Source organism: Hippichthys cyanospilos, chromosome 15 (genome assembly GCF_059441005.1).
Source record: "Hippichthys cyanospilos isolate Australia breed blue-spotted pipefish chromosome 15, RoL_Hcya_1.0, whole genome shotgun sequence".
In the NCBI taxonomy this organism is placed as follows: Eukaryota; Metazoa; Chordata; class Actinopteri; order Syngnathiformes; family Syngnathidae; genus Hippichthys; species Hippichthys cyanospilos.
The window spans coordinates 16,475,001-16,488,802 of NC_142383.1; the positions used below are offsets into that span (position 1 = coordinate 16,475,001).

A 13,802-nucleotide genomic window follows, 5' to 3' on the forward strand; every position below is an offset into this window, starting at 1 on the left:
CCCCCGCTATCGGGTTTCGCCATTTACACGTGCCGGAAGGAAGCGCTTTCACTTGTTTTGCCAAATGCGGAAGTCGGTCGCGCCGACGCCGGATCGTCTTACCAGCGAGGACAAAAAGCGTAGCAGTACATGGACCTTAGGCTGCATACCAAGGCTACGGATCGAGCCCTCAATTCTGATCAAACGGGTCCTCCATCCTTCCTTTAGAAATTCCTTGAAAGCTGCCGAGTTTGCCGAGCGATTATATCACATTGGTGGCGGCGAGGATGATGAGGATGACGACGATCAGCACCACCGCGCCGATGATGATGAGCATTTTGATGTTCTTCCACCAGTACTTCCTGGCCACCCGCGCGGAAGTTCTTTGGAACGAGTCCGCCTGCAAAAAACATCAACGTCACCGAAGCGACCCGTAGGGTTTTCAACAAAAATTCTCGGTCTTGATCGCGAGACCGGTTTTTAAAGATCCGTATTGTCTTTTGGTCTAGTCTCGGCCTCAATAGTTTCTTGCCCGGATAACGTCTCGGTCGGTACGGTCTTGGATCTACCACAGCCAGTAGACCAGTTCCAGAAACCTTTGGGTTGTGGTCTAGAATCTGTTGATTTAGAAAATTGTAAGTAGTGTTGTACTTCTGAAGACCACTTTTCAAAGTTCTCTGTCTGGTCTTTGAATCAAAGGTATTTTTACTTGGTCTCGTCTTAGTCCAAATAGTCATGATCTAGTCCAGGTCCCAATTCTCTCTAGTCTCGATCACGCTTGGTTGGTTTTAGGCATTTTTACTTGGTCATGTTTCATACAGGGTGGCGGTCTTGGTCTTAGGCTTGTCTTGATCTTGACTCCTGCAAGTCTTGGCCTTGTCTCGGTCTCAATACTCTGTAGTCTCAATAATGTCTTGGTCTTGGTTGGTCTGGTCCCAACAACACTTCGTTTTAGGCATTTGTACGGGGTCTTGACTCCAAAAGGTCTTGGTCTAGTCTCAGTCTCAATACTCTCTCGACTCAATTAATGTCCGGATCTCAGTTGGTATGGTCTTGACTACAACACTAATTCCAAGAACCATCTTGAGGATTTTTCAGTTTTTTGGTACCTAGGAAAAGCAGGAAAAAAACGTTTCCTGCTAAATTATACCAGATCCCAGATCAAAAAAGTCCACATGGTCTGGATTAAGGTTTCCTCTTCCTGGGTGAACTTTTCGTAGTCGTATAGGACTTAAGTTTTGGTATTATTTATTGGGGCCAGCAGGAAAACCCCTTCTAGACCCTCCCATATCAGTAGTACTTTCGAGTTCTAGAAATCTAAAAAGTTCCTTGGGGAAAAAAAAAGAACATATCCTACAAACTCCCCAAAACTCACCGAGGCCTGCAGGTCTCCGGTCTTGCCAATCAAGTCGTCCAGACGGTCTCCTCGCTCCAACACTTTGTCGATGTTGTCCTTCAGAATGACCTTCACCTCGTTGACTTGACCTTGCACGTGTTCGAGCTTGGAAACCGAGCCGGACGGCTGGACGTTCGGCTCCTCCTGAAAAAATGTCCGTTTTGTCTTCAGCAAACCCGTGTCCCAGTTTTTGGAAATATCACGAGATCGTACTGATGAATTTGTGATTTCGTGTTCAACAAATCAAACGTTTTTGGTTTCGTAAGCATTGGTTTTCGGCTTACACCTGATCATTTTCATCCTCGGACAAAAAACTGAATCAGAAGGTCGCATTTGTAGATTTGAAACAGTGCTGTGCCATCACGTGTCTGATTAAACTTTAGAAATGCATTTGTGGTCGTATCTCGTGGCGTGTTTTATTCCGCATCTCCAGGACGATGGATCTTGTAACATCATTGTTATTTTTGCCTTGCCTACTGAAAAATTGATTCAGTAATAACAATGCTAATACTAATAATACTAATAACAAAGGCATGCAAATGTCAAGTTTGTCGCTAGCGCCACCCGGTGGTTTTGGGGTGTCAACACAAAAGTTTCCATTGCGCCCCATTCCGCCAGTTGCCCCTGAAAGGATTAATGCAAAAATCGAGGGAAATGCAGCATAAAACATTAATTTTCAATACGTCCAAAATTGACAACATTTTCAAGTTTGAATGGCAGTAAATGAGCCTGACATGGGCTAAATATGACACCTATAGGGTGTACATCTCGACCTCCCGTTTGCAAGCATTAGGAAGTGATGGCATATTGAAAGTCGACATGTTTTGATAATAATAATAATAAATCTATGGAATATTTTGGCCTCGTTTTTTTGTGTGCTTTTCTTTGATATCACACATCAAAACCATAAAAGCCAGTTGGACCTAAATTTCCCCCAGGGGTTAGAAATGCTTGCCGTCACACTTCCTGCCACACACCAGCACAGTATATCACTTTTCTTTATCAAACGCCATCAAATTCATCTATTTGTCGACGAACCCCGCGAAAAAAAACAAACGAGCAACTTCCCTAAACTCTCGTGACCGCACGTCATCCGGCAAGCTTTTCGTCCGTCACATGACGGCCTCGAAACGATTTCAGGAAAAGGAAAAACCCCGATAGAAGAAAGGAGGGGGAAAAGTATGCCAAAAATAACCCCGCACTCACCATAGTCGCTCCACTTGTGGGGTTAAAAATCCAGAAGTAGAATTTTCAGGCGGCGATTTTTGCTGCTTCTTGTGACTTGACTGCTGAAGGTTGCGCCTCTGCCGGGTTACTCATTAACTCCCAGCCGCCTCAATCAAAGTCTCGCTGGCTTGACAACAGCTGCCACCGGCGGGGCCATCTCGCCACTTTCATTTCCTCCTTTTGTGAGCAAACCAGCACGCTTGAGCGGGAGACGTGTAAGATCAAAGGTCGACAGCTGACGGCGTCGTTCGATTTCCTCCTCCTCGCTTTTGTCAGCTTGATTACATTTACAAGCGGCACCGTGATAGTAGTACTGTATGCTGATTTACTCAAATAAATATTTCAATTCTTCAAATGAGTGTTTAGCCTTTGCCTTGTACCGTAGACTTATCTGCATTTTTTTTTACTCACCACCAGGGGGCAATCTCTCGGTAAAGAAAGGTAGACAGAAGGAGACGGTAAAGTATTGGTTTTGAATTTGAAGTGCTATTTTACTCACCATCAGGGGGCGACCTCCACTAGTAAACACAATCGTGTGTGTTACTGTTGTGTTGGTGCACTATTCTAACAATTGGAGCGTGACGGTGTTATGCTGAAACTGAGTTAGTGCTGCTCTTAAAAGTATGTTTAAAATGTCTTAAAGGTATGATGTTGGTTTACCCAAGCAGTTTGAAAAAAAAAGTATTAAATAAAAACAAACATTTTAACTCTTTCATTGCCAAGCTATCAGAAAAGGAAAACCTCTAGAGAGCCAGTATATTTAGCATTTTCACTCACCTTTAAAGGCCAACATTTTCATAATATAATAATATTTATTGTGTGCTATGTGTATGTAAATACAGGCGCTGCAATATGAAAAACTGACTTCCATTCTTCAGTAAGAATTGATGTAATAGATGTGTTGTAAGTGTAGAAACACTGCCATCCAGTGGTCATAATTAGCACTACAGTGCTCGATTTATATTCAGTAAGCAAGTTACCGCTCCTCTCCATTAAAAAAAAAAAAGTATTTGACCAGAATTTTGTTATTTATTATTGTTAGGACTATTTTAAAAGATGAGAATTCTCGTCCATGGTACTGAACGAGTTAAAAGCTTCAATTTACCATCACTCTGCATATATACTTAGGTTAAGACCTGTAGGCTATATTCTTGCGCGGCCTAGTTTTTAACTAAAGCATAGTCTCAAAATGGCTGGCGAATCAAGAAGAATTAAACAATTATTAAGTCGCTAAAGTATTCAATTACTCTAGTTACTTATCTACAAATGTAATTAATTGCTTTATTTTGTTCCTTTTGCCCTTCTGATAATGCAGAAGCCACTCGGGGACCACATACCTCATAAGTTTTAGTAGAGTACTACTTTAGTACATCAAGTACTTAATTACTGTAGTTCTCATTAAGGTAACATTACTTTAGATACTACATTAACGCCCACCATCTCTGGGGGGGCGATGTTGCGACAGGAAACCGCGTCATTGCCGTAAAAATGCCTGGAAAAACGGTGACAGTCTTAACTTAAAATTAAACCGAACGGCGAGTAAAATAGTTTTGCGTGTAGAGAACATAGAAATAACCTGAAAATCTACATTTAGCGTTTGTTGATTTAAGTTGAAACAAAGGGGAAAGTTTGCACCAATGACAACTCGCGACATGGACGGGCGCTCGTGTATCGCGCGCTGCGATTGGCCGAGGCGCTAAGGGGGCTGTTGCACACTCACGAGCGAGTCCTCTGAAAAACTTGGCGAGATTTTCGTCTTGCGTGTGTAAGTGGTCTTTCCCTCGACTCACGCCGAGCAGTTTGGATAATGCGTCGAACGATTGCCGCCGATGAAACTCTGCTCCCGAAGAACGTCGGGGGACCCGGATATCGACATTAAATGCGACTTTGGAGGACGCTAGCTACCTTCCTGGCGCTTGAGTGAAGCTCGGCTCGGTTGTAACTAACCCGAGCGCCACCATGCAAGGAAATGTCGGCGTCTACGCGGTGAAAAGGAGAAAAAAGCCCATTCAGAAAAAGTACGTACTCTTACGTAATCACTCTGACTTGTAACTGATGTTTTGATACACGTCACTCAACAAAAAAAAATCAACTACGTCATTTTAGCACAGTTTACTGTAACTCTGACGTCATAACCACGGCTCACTTTTACTTTGTCCCACGTTTGACCATTTTTGGTCATTTCCGGGCGGGTAGATACGGGTTTGGTGATGGCGCTTGTTGATTCCGCTGCCTGGCTGTGCGGGTTCAAAGTTACCTTGATGCCAAGGCGTGGTTGACCCCCCTTGGGGCCCCGAGGCAAAAAAAAAAAAAAAAGACCACGGGTTGAAATGCTGTACATTGAAACAGTTAAAAAAAACAATCTAAAGGAAGTGTACTATGCTAACATGGAACGTAAAACGCCATAGACGGACTAACAGAAATTATATGATCAATAGAGATCGGAGACACAAATCCCATGAGACAAGATGTCTCACGAGATTGAGTCCACGAGACCAGATGAGATTATGGCAATTTTCGTAATATAAGATAATGCAGCTGTTTTTTTTCTTTAATTTAAGTAGACTGCAAGAAAATGATTGAACATAAACAGGAGAGGCACTTTTAATAGAGGCTAATTAAAAAGAAGGCACACCGCTTGTGTTAGATGCAGTGGTTGACGAATTTTAATGTTTTTCTAGTTTTTTTCGTGTGTGAAAAACAATTATAAAACACAGAACACTAAATAACACTATGCACAACAATAATAGCACTTAAGAATGAATAACAAATCACTACTTTTTCTGATAATAGACCCGGAAAAAAAAACACAGCCTGGTATGTTCAATATTGATCAGTAGCAACAGTAATCGCGTCAGGATGTCTGGGGAATAGCTAGCGATGCTAGCTAGCGGCTAATTCACGCTAGGAACACGAAATCTCCCGGCGTTTCAATCTGGCGGGATTTCGCCGTCCGAAATCCCGTCCCCGGTGCTCCCGCGTCGTCATTTCCAGCTATGACTTTGTCACGAAACTTTTGGTGACGGCTCGGTTGCTGTCCAGTGCCGCGCCCCCGCCGGCGAAGAGCAACCCGTCCAAGCGGCACCGGGACCGTCTCAACGTGGAGTTGGAGCGCCTGACGGGCCTGCTGCCTTTCTCGGAGGAGGTGCGCAACCGCCTGGACAAGCTGTCGGTGCTGCGGCTCAGCGTGGGATACCTCAAAGTCAAGAGTTACTTCCACGGTAGGCGACGCCGTCTCTTTAAGACTCACACGCACGCAATATAATATAGCTCGATCGAATTTCCCCCACGGGATGAAATTTGGACGCTCTTTGTGTATTAAGCTGGGTAAACACGAGCTTTCCGTGGGAGTTCGTTTTTGCCGCACAAACGAAATTGGGAAACTTTGCCCGAAATGCGAAGGAGAACGACAAACGTGGCCGCCCAGAGGTCATTATTTTGCTGTCATATTATTTGTATTGTGTTGTATTTTCTGTTTGCAAGTTATATTTTTCCAAGTTATATTTTTAAGAATCAGTTAGAACGTATCTATTTATTTATTCTTAAATTTATTTTTACTTAGCAATACTTATTTATTTTTGTATTTAATATTTATTTTATGAAAATGTAGTAGTTTTTGGATTATTTTTTATCTTGTTATGTTTTGCATTAAATGTAAAATAATTTGAAGAAAATAAAACTAAATGAGGCTTTAAAAGCAACTCATTATGTCATGTAAATTAACATTTTATTTGGGTTATTTTTTGAAAAATAAAACAATTTTTGCACAGTTACTACTTACATTTTCTATTTTCTACTTGAAGTTATTATTATACATTTTTCTTAATATTTACATTCACTTCTTTTTTACAGTGCACCATCTGTTTTATATAATTTTATATAATTTTATGTGTATTTTTTTTACAGTATGTTCTGATTTCCTTTAATTCGCAATTATATATATATATATATATATGTGTGTGTGTGTATATGTGTGTGTGTGTATATGTGTGTGTGTGTATATATATATATATATATATATATGTGTGTGTGTGTGTACATATATATGTGTGTGTGTATCTCTCTCTCTCTCATATATATGTATATATGTATATATATGTATATATATATATATGTATATATATATATGTGTGTGTATATATATATACAGTTAGTTTTATACAAGTTTTGCTTCAAGAGTTGGCGCGTAGCAATTTTGCGGCGGCCGAACGGGACGGCGCCGCATGAATAATGGATTTGGCGCTGGGACGGGCGGCACGGAGATCGGATAGCGTCTTTGGCAGAGGGGCCGGTTGGCCCGGAGCCGTGAAAGACGAACTCGGCAGTTGGAAGGCATCCCCGAGCGCGCTCTGCTACAATAACAAACGGGAGGATTCTTGCGGTCACGTGACGCCCTCTTCTTGACCAACATGTCAGGGGAAATTCCTGGGTTTGCGGGGGGAGACGAGCGGCCCATCCAGCGGGTTTGTTTTGAAAAGCCGGGAAAGGGGGGGGGTGAGGAAACTGCTTTGCGTGCCATACACCCATTACCGTAAGGGAAAAGGAGTCATTGTTGAGCCGACGAGACAGGAGATTAAATTAACCCTTAAAGAGGTCCTCTAGTCTTCCGTTCTTGTTTGTCCCCAGCCACAAAAATGTCATCTTCCGTAAAACTACTGTCAAACTTTTGTTTACCCGTATTTACAGTGATCCCTCAGGGGCGTCATAAGGTTTTATGGTGGGTGGCGCCCAGCCCCCATGAGAGGCCGTATTTGTCTCATATTTGTCCCTGTTAGCATATATGTGACCCTCAAACATGAAAGCTGCATAGCCCATTGAGAAAACATTTCGATACAAATATCTATTAACTCATTCAATACCAAAGACATATTTTTAGGTGGTTTTTATGTGTTATGTTTTTTTTTTTTTTTTATCATAAATATCCTGTTAGCTAGCATACTAGCCTAACTAGCTAGCAGGAACCAACATGATGTCACATATGTGCAAACAAATATCCTTCTAAACACTTTCACACGACTTCCTGTTTTTTTATTATTTATTTATTTTGTATTAATTTTGACTTTTGACTACTAAGTGCGTTCAAGGACCAGCAACAAAGCAGGACTTTTCAAAAACGAAAAAAAAAAAAAAAACAACAACACTGAATTAAATCAAGGTTCCACCAGATGGCGCCAAAGTAATTTTTTTCTTTTCGCTCCTAAATAGCCCACAAAATGAGGTTGTTTATGTTGCAAGCTACTGCGAATCGGATCCGGCTAAAAAAGAAGCAACGTGGTGTACGTGGTGAAGATTTTGTCACGGCAAAGATAACATACTTTTGAATATTTTTGGTCTTTACAGCACAGCGCAGGAAATGCGCGCTGCTCCGTCCTCCCGACGGCGACGGGCGGTCGGTGTCGCTGGATGGCGTGGGCTTCTCCGAGGGCGAACTTCTCCTCAAGGTGAAACACCATTTTTTTTTTACCCCTTTACCCATCGTTGTCCTTGCTAAATAATCATCTTTGCTGCGCCTCCAGTCGCTCAACGGCTTCGTCTTGGTGGTGACGGGCGACGGCACCGTTTTCTATACGTCGCCCACCATCCAGGATTTCCTGGGATTTCATCAGGTATGGCTTGGTTTTTTTTTTTTTTGCCCTTTTTCCACTGGTACCGAAACGGTATGTCTTCTATATATATATAATATACATATATTTGTGTTTGTACATCTACTGTATATATGTGTTATACCTATTTGTATTTTTTTTATTTATATGTGTGTGTGTGTGTGAATTTATAAATGTATAATTTATAAATGTAAACAGTCTATATTAATAAATACAAAGGAAAAAACTAATAAAGGAAATAGCAATTAATAGAAAAAAGCATTCTGTAAATGTAATATACATATTATGTATACTATACATATGTTGTGTATACATAATATACATATTTGTGTTTTGTATATGCATGTGCAAAAATATACTGTAAATACAAAACAAAATAGCATTTAAAATAAAAAGCATACTGTAAATGTAATACATGTATACGTGTAAAATATACATATATTGTGCATGTTTTGTATATATAATATGCATATATGTATTAGTGTATATATGTATACATATTTGTATATGTATATACATGCAAAAATATTCTGTAAATGAAAACATGTTGTCCATAAAGAGGAAGAAACACAAAGTAAAAATATATATATATATATATATTAATATATATATATATATATATATATATATATATATATATATATATATATATATATATATATATATATATATATATATATATTAATATATATATATATATATATATATATATATATATATATATATATATATATATATATAAATATATATATATATATATATATAAAAAAAAATCACTTATTGTAGTTATTTTGGGACCGTAAACCCTGCTAACCAAGAGAACTTTGTACCCGCTATGTAGTGTTCTTACCCTGGAAAAATAAACTTTTCCCTCAATTCCGATTCGCTGAAAATGTTGTGATGGGGCCTGATTTTTACGTATTTATTTATTTGCGTTGACGCGATCTTCTTTGCGTTGCCGCCAGTCCGACGTGGTGCAGCAGAGCGTCTTCGACCTCATCCACATCGACGACAGGGAGATGTTCAACTGCCAGCTGAAGCTGGGCGTCCACCTCAGCGAGACCGGAGCGGACGCCGGTACGTTCCGGGACACGCCATCGCGACGGCGACAACGCCGGCGGCCATCTTAACGTTTCCTCTCTTCTGCCGTAAAAGCGACAAACAACAACTCGCCCGGTCTCCTGCCTCCGGAGAACTCTTTGTTCCTGGAGAGGAGCTTCTGCTGTCGCCTGCGCTGCCTCCTGGACAACACTTCTGGATTCTTGGTGAATGATACGCTGAAGCTAAAAAAAAATTGAAAAGATTTACTCTTAAAATTCTTATCATTATTTTACAATTTCACATTGTGTATTTCACAACAATCACGTCGCTAAAAGTCCACCCAGCAAAATATGAACAAATTACATTAAGGGAATAGACAGCAAAGAATATTTGAAGACAAAGGTGGAGCAACACATGTAGACTTGCAATATCACAATATGAAGAATGATTAATATTATAACATGCTGCGTCTTACTCAGCTGATGGGCTTCATTCATTTTATACTGCCCTCTAGTGGACACATTAGGAGTAGCATGATTTCCATTGGGTTGAAGCAAAAAACATATAATGACTCATATTTCCATTTTATATTACTTATTCAATCCAGAGGTGTAGTTTCAACTTTTAAAAAACTGACATTCAATCCAAGGCATAATTATTTCGTACCAGACATTTTTAGTCTTTCGCCAAACACAAAAAAAAGTGTTTGTAATGTAAATAAATACCTGGGATCGAATGTGAGGCCTAAAAAAAAAAAAAATAAACATAAATATACGTCTTTGGGATTGAATGAGTTAATCGTGCAATTGCGTTTGTTTTTTAAATATAAATACACACTGAACCACTCCGAATGTTGTCCAAAGAAAGCTTAAAAGTGCCTTTGCGCTAAATGCTAATGTTAGCATCACGATTCCCCAGGCTTTAAAATTCTCCGGCCATCTAAAATACCTGCGGGAGGACGGCGGCCCAGAGGGGAGCCCCCTGCTGGCCCTGTTCGCCATCGCCACGCCCCTGCAGCCGCCGCCCGTCATGGAGATCCGCACCAGGACTCTGATTTTCCAGACCAAGCACCGCATGGACTTTGCCCCCATGGCCATGGACACCAGGTAGCGGAGCGACACGCCGCTCCTCCACCGATGAAACCAATTGAAATCCCACTCGTTTGCGTTCTTCTCAGGGGGAAACTGGTTTTGGGTTACTCGGAGACGGAGTTGATCACGCCGGGTTCCGGCTATCAGTTTGTGCACGCCGCCGACATGATGTACTGCGCCGACAACCACCTCAGGAGTACGTTGCGCCATCTCCGGCAGGGAGGAACTTCCCCGCGCTTTGTTTTCAAAGTTCTCGTCATCCCGCAGTGATCAAGACCGGAGACAGCGGCTTCACGTTCTTCCGGTTGCTCACCAAGTCCGGACGCTGGCTGTGGGTCCAAGCCACCGCCCGAGTGGTCTTCAAAGACGGACGGCCGGACTTCATCATCGCCCGCCAGAAGCCGCTAACGTAAGCCGCAGCCAGCAATCGGTAACGCTCATAAATCCGCATTTGGGGCCAGATCTAAAATCTAGAAGAAGATCTGGATTATCTTTGGACCAAAAGCATATCCTCAAATTAGTGAAAAGGGTTCTCAATTGGTCCAGAGTTTTGGGTATGATCCAAGGACAAATAGATCAACTCTAGATCTAGATCCTTGATTCTATTCATCTTTTTGGGATTTCTTCTGTGGGTCTATCCTTGAAAAATTGTAATCATGGTTTGGATCCAGATTTGAAATCTGAATCCAGATCCACATACACCCGAGATCTAGTTTATCTTTGAACCAACAACAATATGAATTTATACAAAAAAGTTTGATGAGCTTCAAATTTGGTGTGGGCTTTTGAATATGATCCAAGAACAAATTGATCAACTTTTGATCCTAATCTAGATCATTTTTTATATTAGATGTAGATACATTCAGTATCTGGTTTAACCAAAAGCAAATTTAAAATAATTATTTGAATCCAGATTCAAAATACAAATCCAGATCATTTTTATATTGGATGTAGATGAATCCAGATCCAGATATAAACTCTAGCCCCGGGTTGTGCTTGAACCAACAGCATACTCCAAATATGGTGAATGGGTTTGAACTTGGTGTGCGGCTTTGTGTATGATAGGAAGACCAGATTAGATATGTAAATCCAGATCGTGTTTATACTGTATGTGAATGGGTATTGACGCTGAAACTGAACATTCCTGGCAGGAACGAAGAGGGAGAGGAATACCTCCGGCAGAGACGGCAGCAACTGCCCTTCAACTTAGCCACGGGAGAAGGTGTGCTGTACGACCTTTCCCTGGACGCCTTCGCCATCCCGGGCTCTCCCGGCACCATGGAGCCCCCGGGAGAAAATCCTCTGGATCCAAGCTCCATTTTGGGATCCCTACACCGCCAGGACCGCTCGCTTTATTCCCAGAATCCCGCCCCCCATCAGACCAGCTTTCCCTTCGTGGACGAAATGGAGCCGGAGCCGCCTCTGGAGCGGGCCTTCTCGGACAGCCACGCCCTGCTCAGCGTTCCGGGTCAGCCGCGGGAGACGTCCGGCGCCGGGGGTTTCGCCTCGCACCCCATCCTGGACTCGCTGGAGCAGATCCTGGGGGACCTGGGTGTGGATGGGCTGGACCATCTGGAGGTAGAACAGCGCGAGCTGAGGGACTGGGAGAACACGCTGCTCAGGATGAACCAAGACCTGGACTTGGATCACATCCTGGCCAATGACGTCTTCTCCTACGTGGAGGAAGCCCTTGGGATGAATACCTCAGAGGGGGAAAAATCTCCTTGGCCTTCCCCGGACTCTGCGAGGCCCTCAGACTATGGACAGGAAGTTCTTTCCGGAGTTTTCCTTTCCAGTTCCGGCAGTCCTCACCACCCCGGGATTTTCACCCGCTCCTGCCGTTTTGAAAACAATTGGCAGCCTTTAACGGTGACCCCCAACCCCGGCCTACAGGGGGCGCCCTCTCAACAAGCGGCGTGGCCCCACCCTCACGTGAACTCCACAAGCCCGCGGTTTTCCAGCGCCTGCATGTATGAACGTCCGTCAAACCCGAACCCTCTTAGCCATCAGGGACCCCAGTATACAGGACTAGTCCACGTCAATCCCCCAAAACCAGGTTTCGTCGGAGGAGGAGCCTGGCCAGCCGCCGCCGACCAGGCGCAGCTACCCGCGCTCAACGACACGTCCGAAGCGGGGATGCCTCACGCAGATCCCGCGGGAAACGGCGCTGTGCCGTCCACCTTCTTCTGCTGGAATGGTCAAGCGCAAGTAAGTGGAGCGAAAAACTCCAAACTAGCAGTAGTTTAACTAGTAGTTTTTTGGAGTAGTAGTTTTTCCATTCACGCTCGAAAATGGCAGTTATGAATGAATGAATGTTAATGGATGCGCTTTTCTATTTTCCCTCCACAGATGGCCAAAAGTTCCCTGAACCCCTACACCTACCCGGTGCACCCCCCCGGGAGCATCAACCTGTCCCAAAACACCCGCCCCTAGACACTCAGAAAAGAAAAAAAAACAAAACAAACACCTCTTGGAAATGGAAAAAAACAAACAAACAAAAGCCTTCTTATTTCAAAGGGACTGAATTTCTGCTGTTTTATACCCCCCCCACCCAAAGAAAAACACGAAAACCAAAGACTAGGGACGTTTTTTTTAACATAGACAGTGCATCTTAAAGGTTTTCACAATGCTTCACATTTTCCGCATTTCTAAACACAGTTGTCATAATGACAACAAAATAAATAGTTAAAAAAAAAGTGCAAAAGTGTAGTGATGGTAAAATTAAAAGCTTCATAAAGCACTTGTAATAGTTTTTGTCCCATCCAGATGAAGTCAAACTGTAAAAAAATATATATGTATATATATATTTTTTTTTTTTAATCTATTTTTAAATTTTTAGATAAAATCTATTTTTTTCTAAAGTTTTAAACTTTTTTTTCCCCCCTAAAAATGTGCCCTTTAAGGGCAAAACTGTTCACTTGATCCAGTTTTGGAATTCATTAAAAAACGTGGATCGCGATCAGCGGTTCGTATGATAACAACTAATTCATTGCCATGGATGGCTTGTGACGTCATAAGGCGGTTTTAACTGTGCTGGCAGTAATTGCTTTGACAGGATTTTTGCAGGTATCAATAAATCTGGTTTCACGCTTTATGCCATAATATTTTCTTTTCAAATTAAGAGCAAATTAATTGGAACATGTATTTGTCTTCTTTTTTTTCCCCACACGGGGTACAGAACTTAACAGGCTGAGAACTACTGATCTTTAATATCTTTATTTTCAAAAAATAAAGTTCTAAATTCTTTCACACCATTACGACGCATGAGTAGAGCAAAACGTGGAAAAGTCAAGCACCGTAAATACATTTCAGATGCATCTTTTTTTATATATATGTATAGAATTTGAATGAATACAAGACAGCCTTTTAACATTTTGCTTCCAAAGCAACTTTGCGAGCCAAGTAGAGTTTGACGCACAAAAAGCGGACATTTGTCCAGCTTTCCTATTTTCTGGCATTAACAAA

The 13,802-nt window shown here is 41.9% G+C and overlaps 2 protein-coding genes across 3 annotated transcripts in view; one reads left to right on the forward strand and one right to left on the reverse strand.

Annotated features, from left to right (window-relative positions):
- LOC148411955 (vesicle-associated membrane protein 8) overlaps positions 1-4,634 on the reverse strand; it is a 5,110-nt gene extending 476 nt beyond the window's left edge. Inside the window, exons 1-4 of one of the 2 annotated variants that reach the window (XM_088434690.1) lie at positions 4,508-4,634; positions 2,582-2,779; positions 1,355-1,519; positions 1-379 (exon numbers count right to left, since the gene is read on the reverse strand). The exon at positions 1-379 is cut by the window's left edge and continues 476 nt beyond it. In XM_088434690.1, the coding sequence (XP_088290816.1) occupies positions 242-379; positions 1,355-1,519; positions 2,582-2,584 (306 nt within the window). In that variant the 5' untranslated portion in view covers positions 2,585-2,779; positions 4,508-4,634 and the 3' untranslated portion in view covers positions 1-241. Of the gene's footprint in view, positions 380-1,354; positions 1,520-2,581; positions 2,780-4,322 lie in introns of both variants that reach the window. The other variant, XM_088434689.1, reaches the window with a different exon arrangement.
- LOC148411956 (aryl hydrocarbon receptor-like) lies at positions 4,318-13,102 on the forward strand. Its single transcript, XM_088434688.1, has 11 exons — positions 4,318-4,620; positions 5,645-5,823; positions 7,943-8,043; positions 8,119-8,208; positions 9,171-9,282; positions 9,361-9,470; positions 10,165-10,352; positions 10,424-10,533; positions 10,605-10,746; positions 11,489-12,545; positions 12,687-13,102. The coding sequence occupies exons 1-11, from the start codon at positions 4,562-4,564 to the stop codon at positions 12,768-12,770; spliced, it is 2,232 nt and encodes a 743-aa protein (XP_088290814.1). The 5' UTR covers positions 4,318-4,561; the 3' UTR covers positions 12,771-13,102.
- Positions 13,103-13,802: the final 700 nt, after the last annotated feature.

Bases quoted from the DNA above. Each gene is read 5' to 3' on its own strand.
- LOC148411956 (XM_088434688.1), top strand. From the start codon at position 4,562: ATGCAAGGAAATGTCGGCGTCTACGCGGTGAAAAGGAGAAAAAAGCCC. The intron at 4,621-5,644 runs GTACGTACTCTT...GTTGCTGTCCAG, and splicing joins AAAAAGCCCATTCAGAAAAA to TGCCGCGCCCCCGCCGGCGA. The intron at 9,471-10,164 runs GTGAATGATACG...ACGATTCCCCAG, and splicing joins ACAACACTTCTGGATTCTTG to GCTTTAAAATTCTCCGGCCA.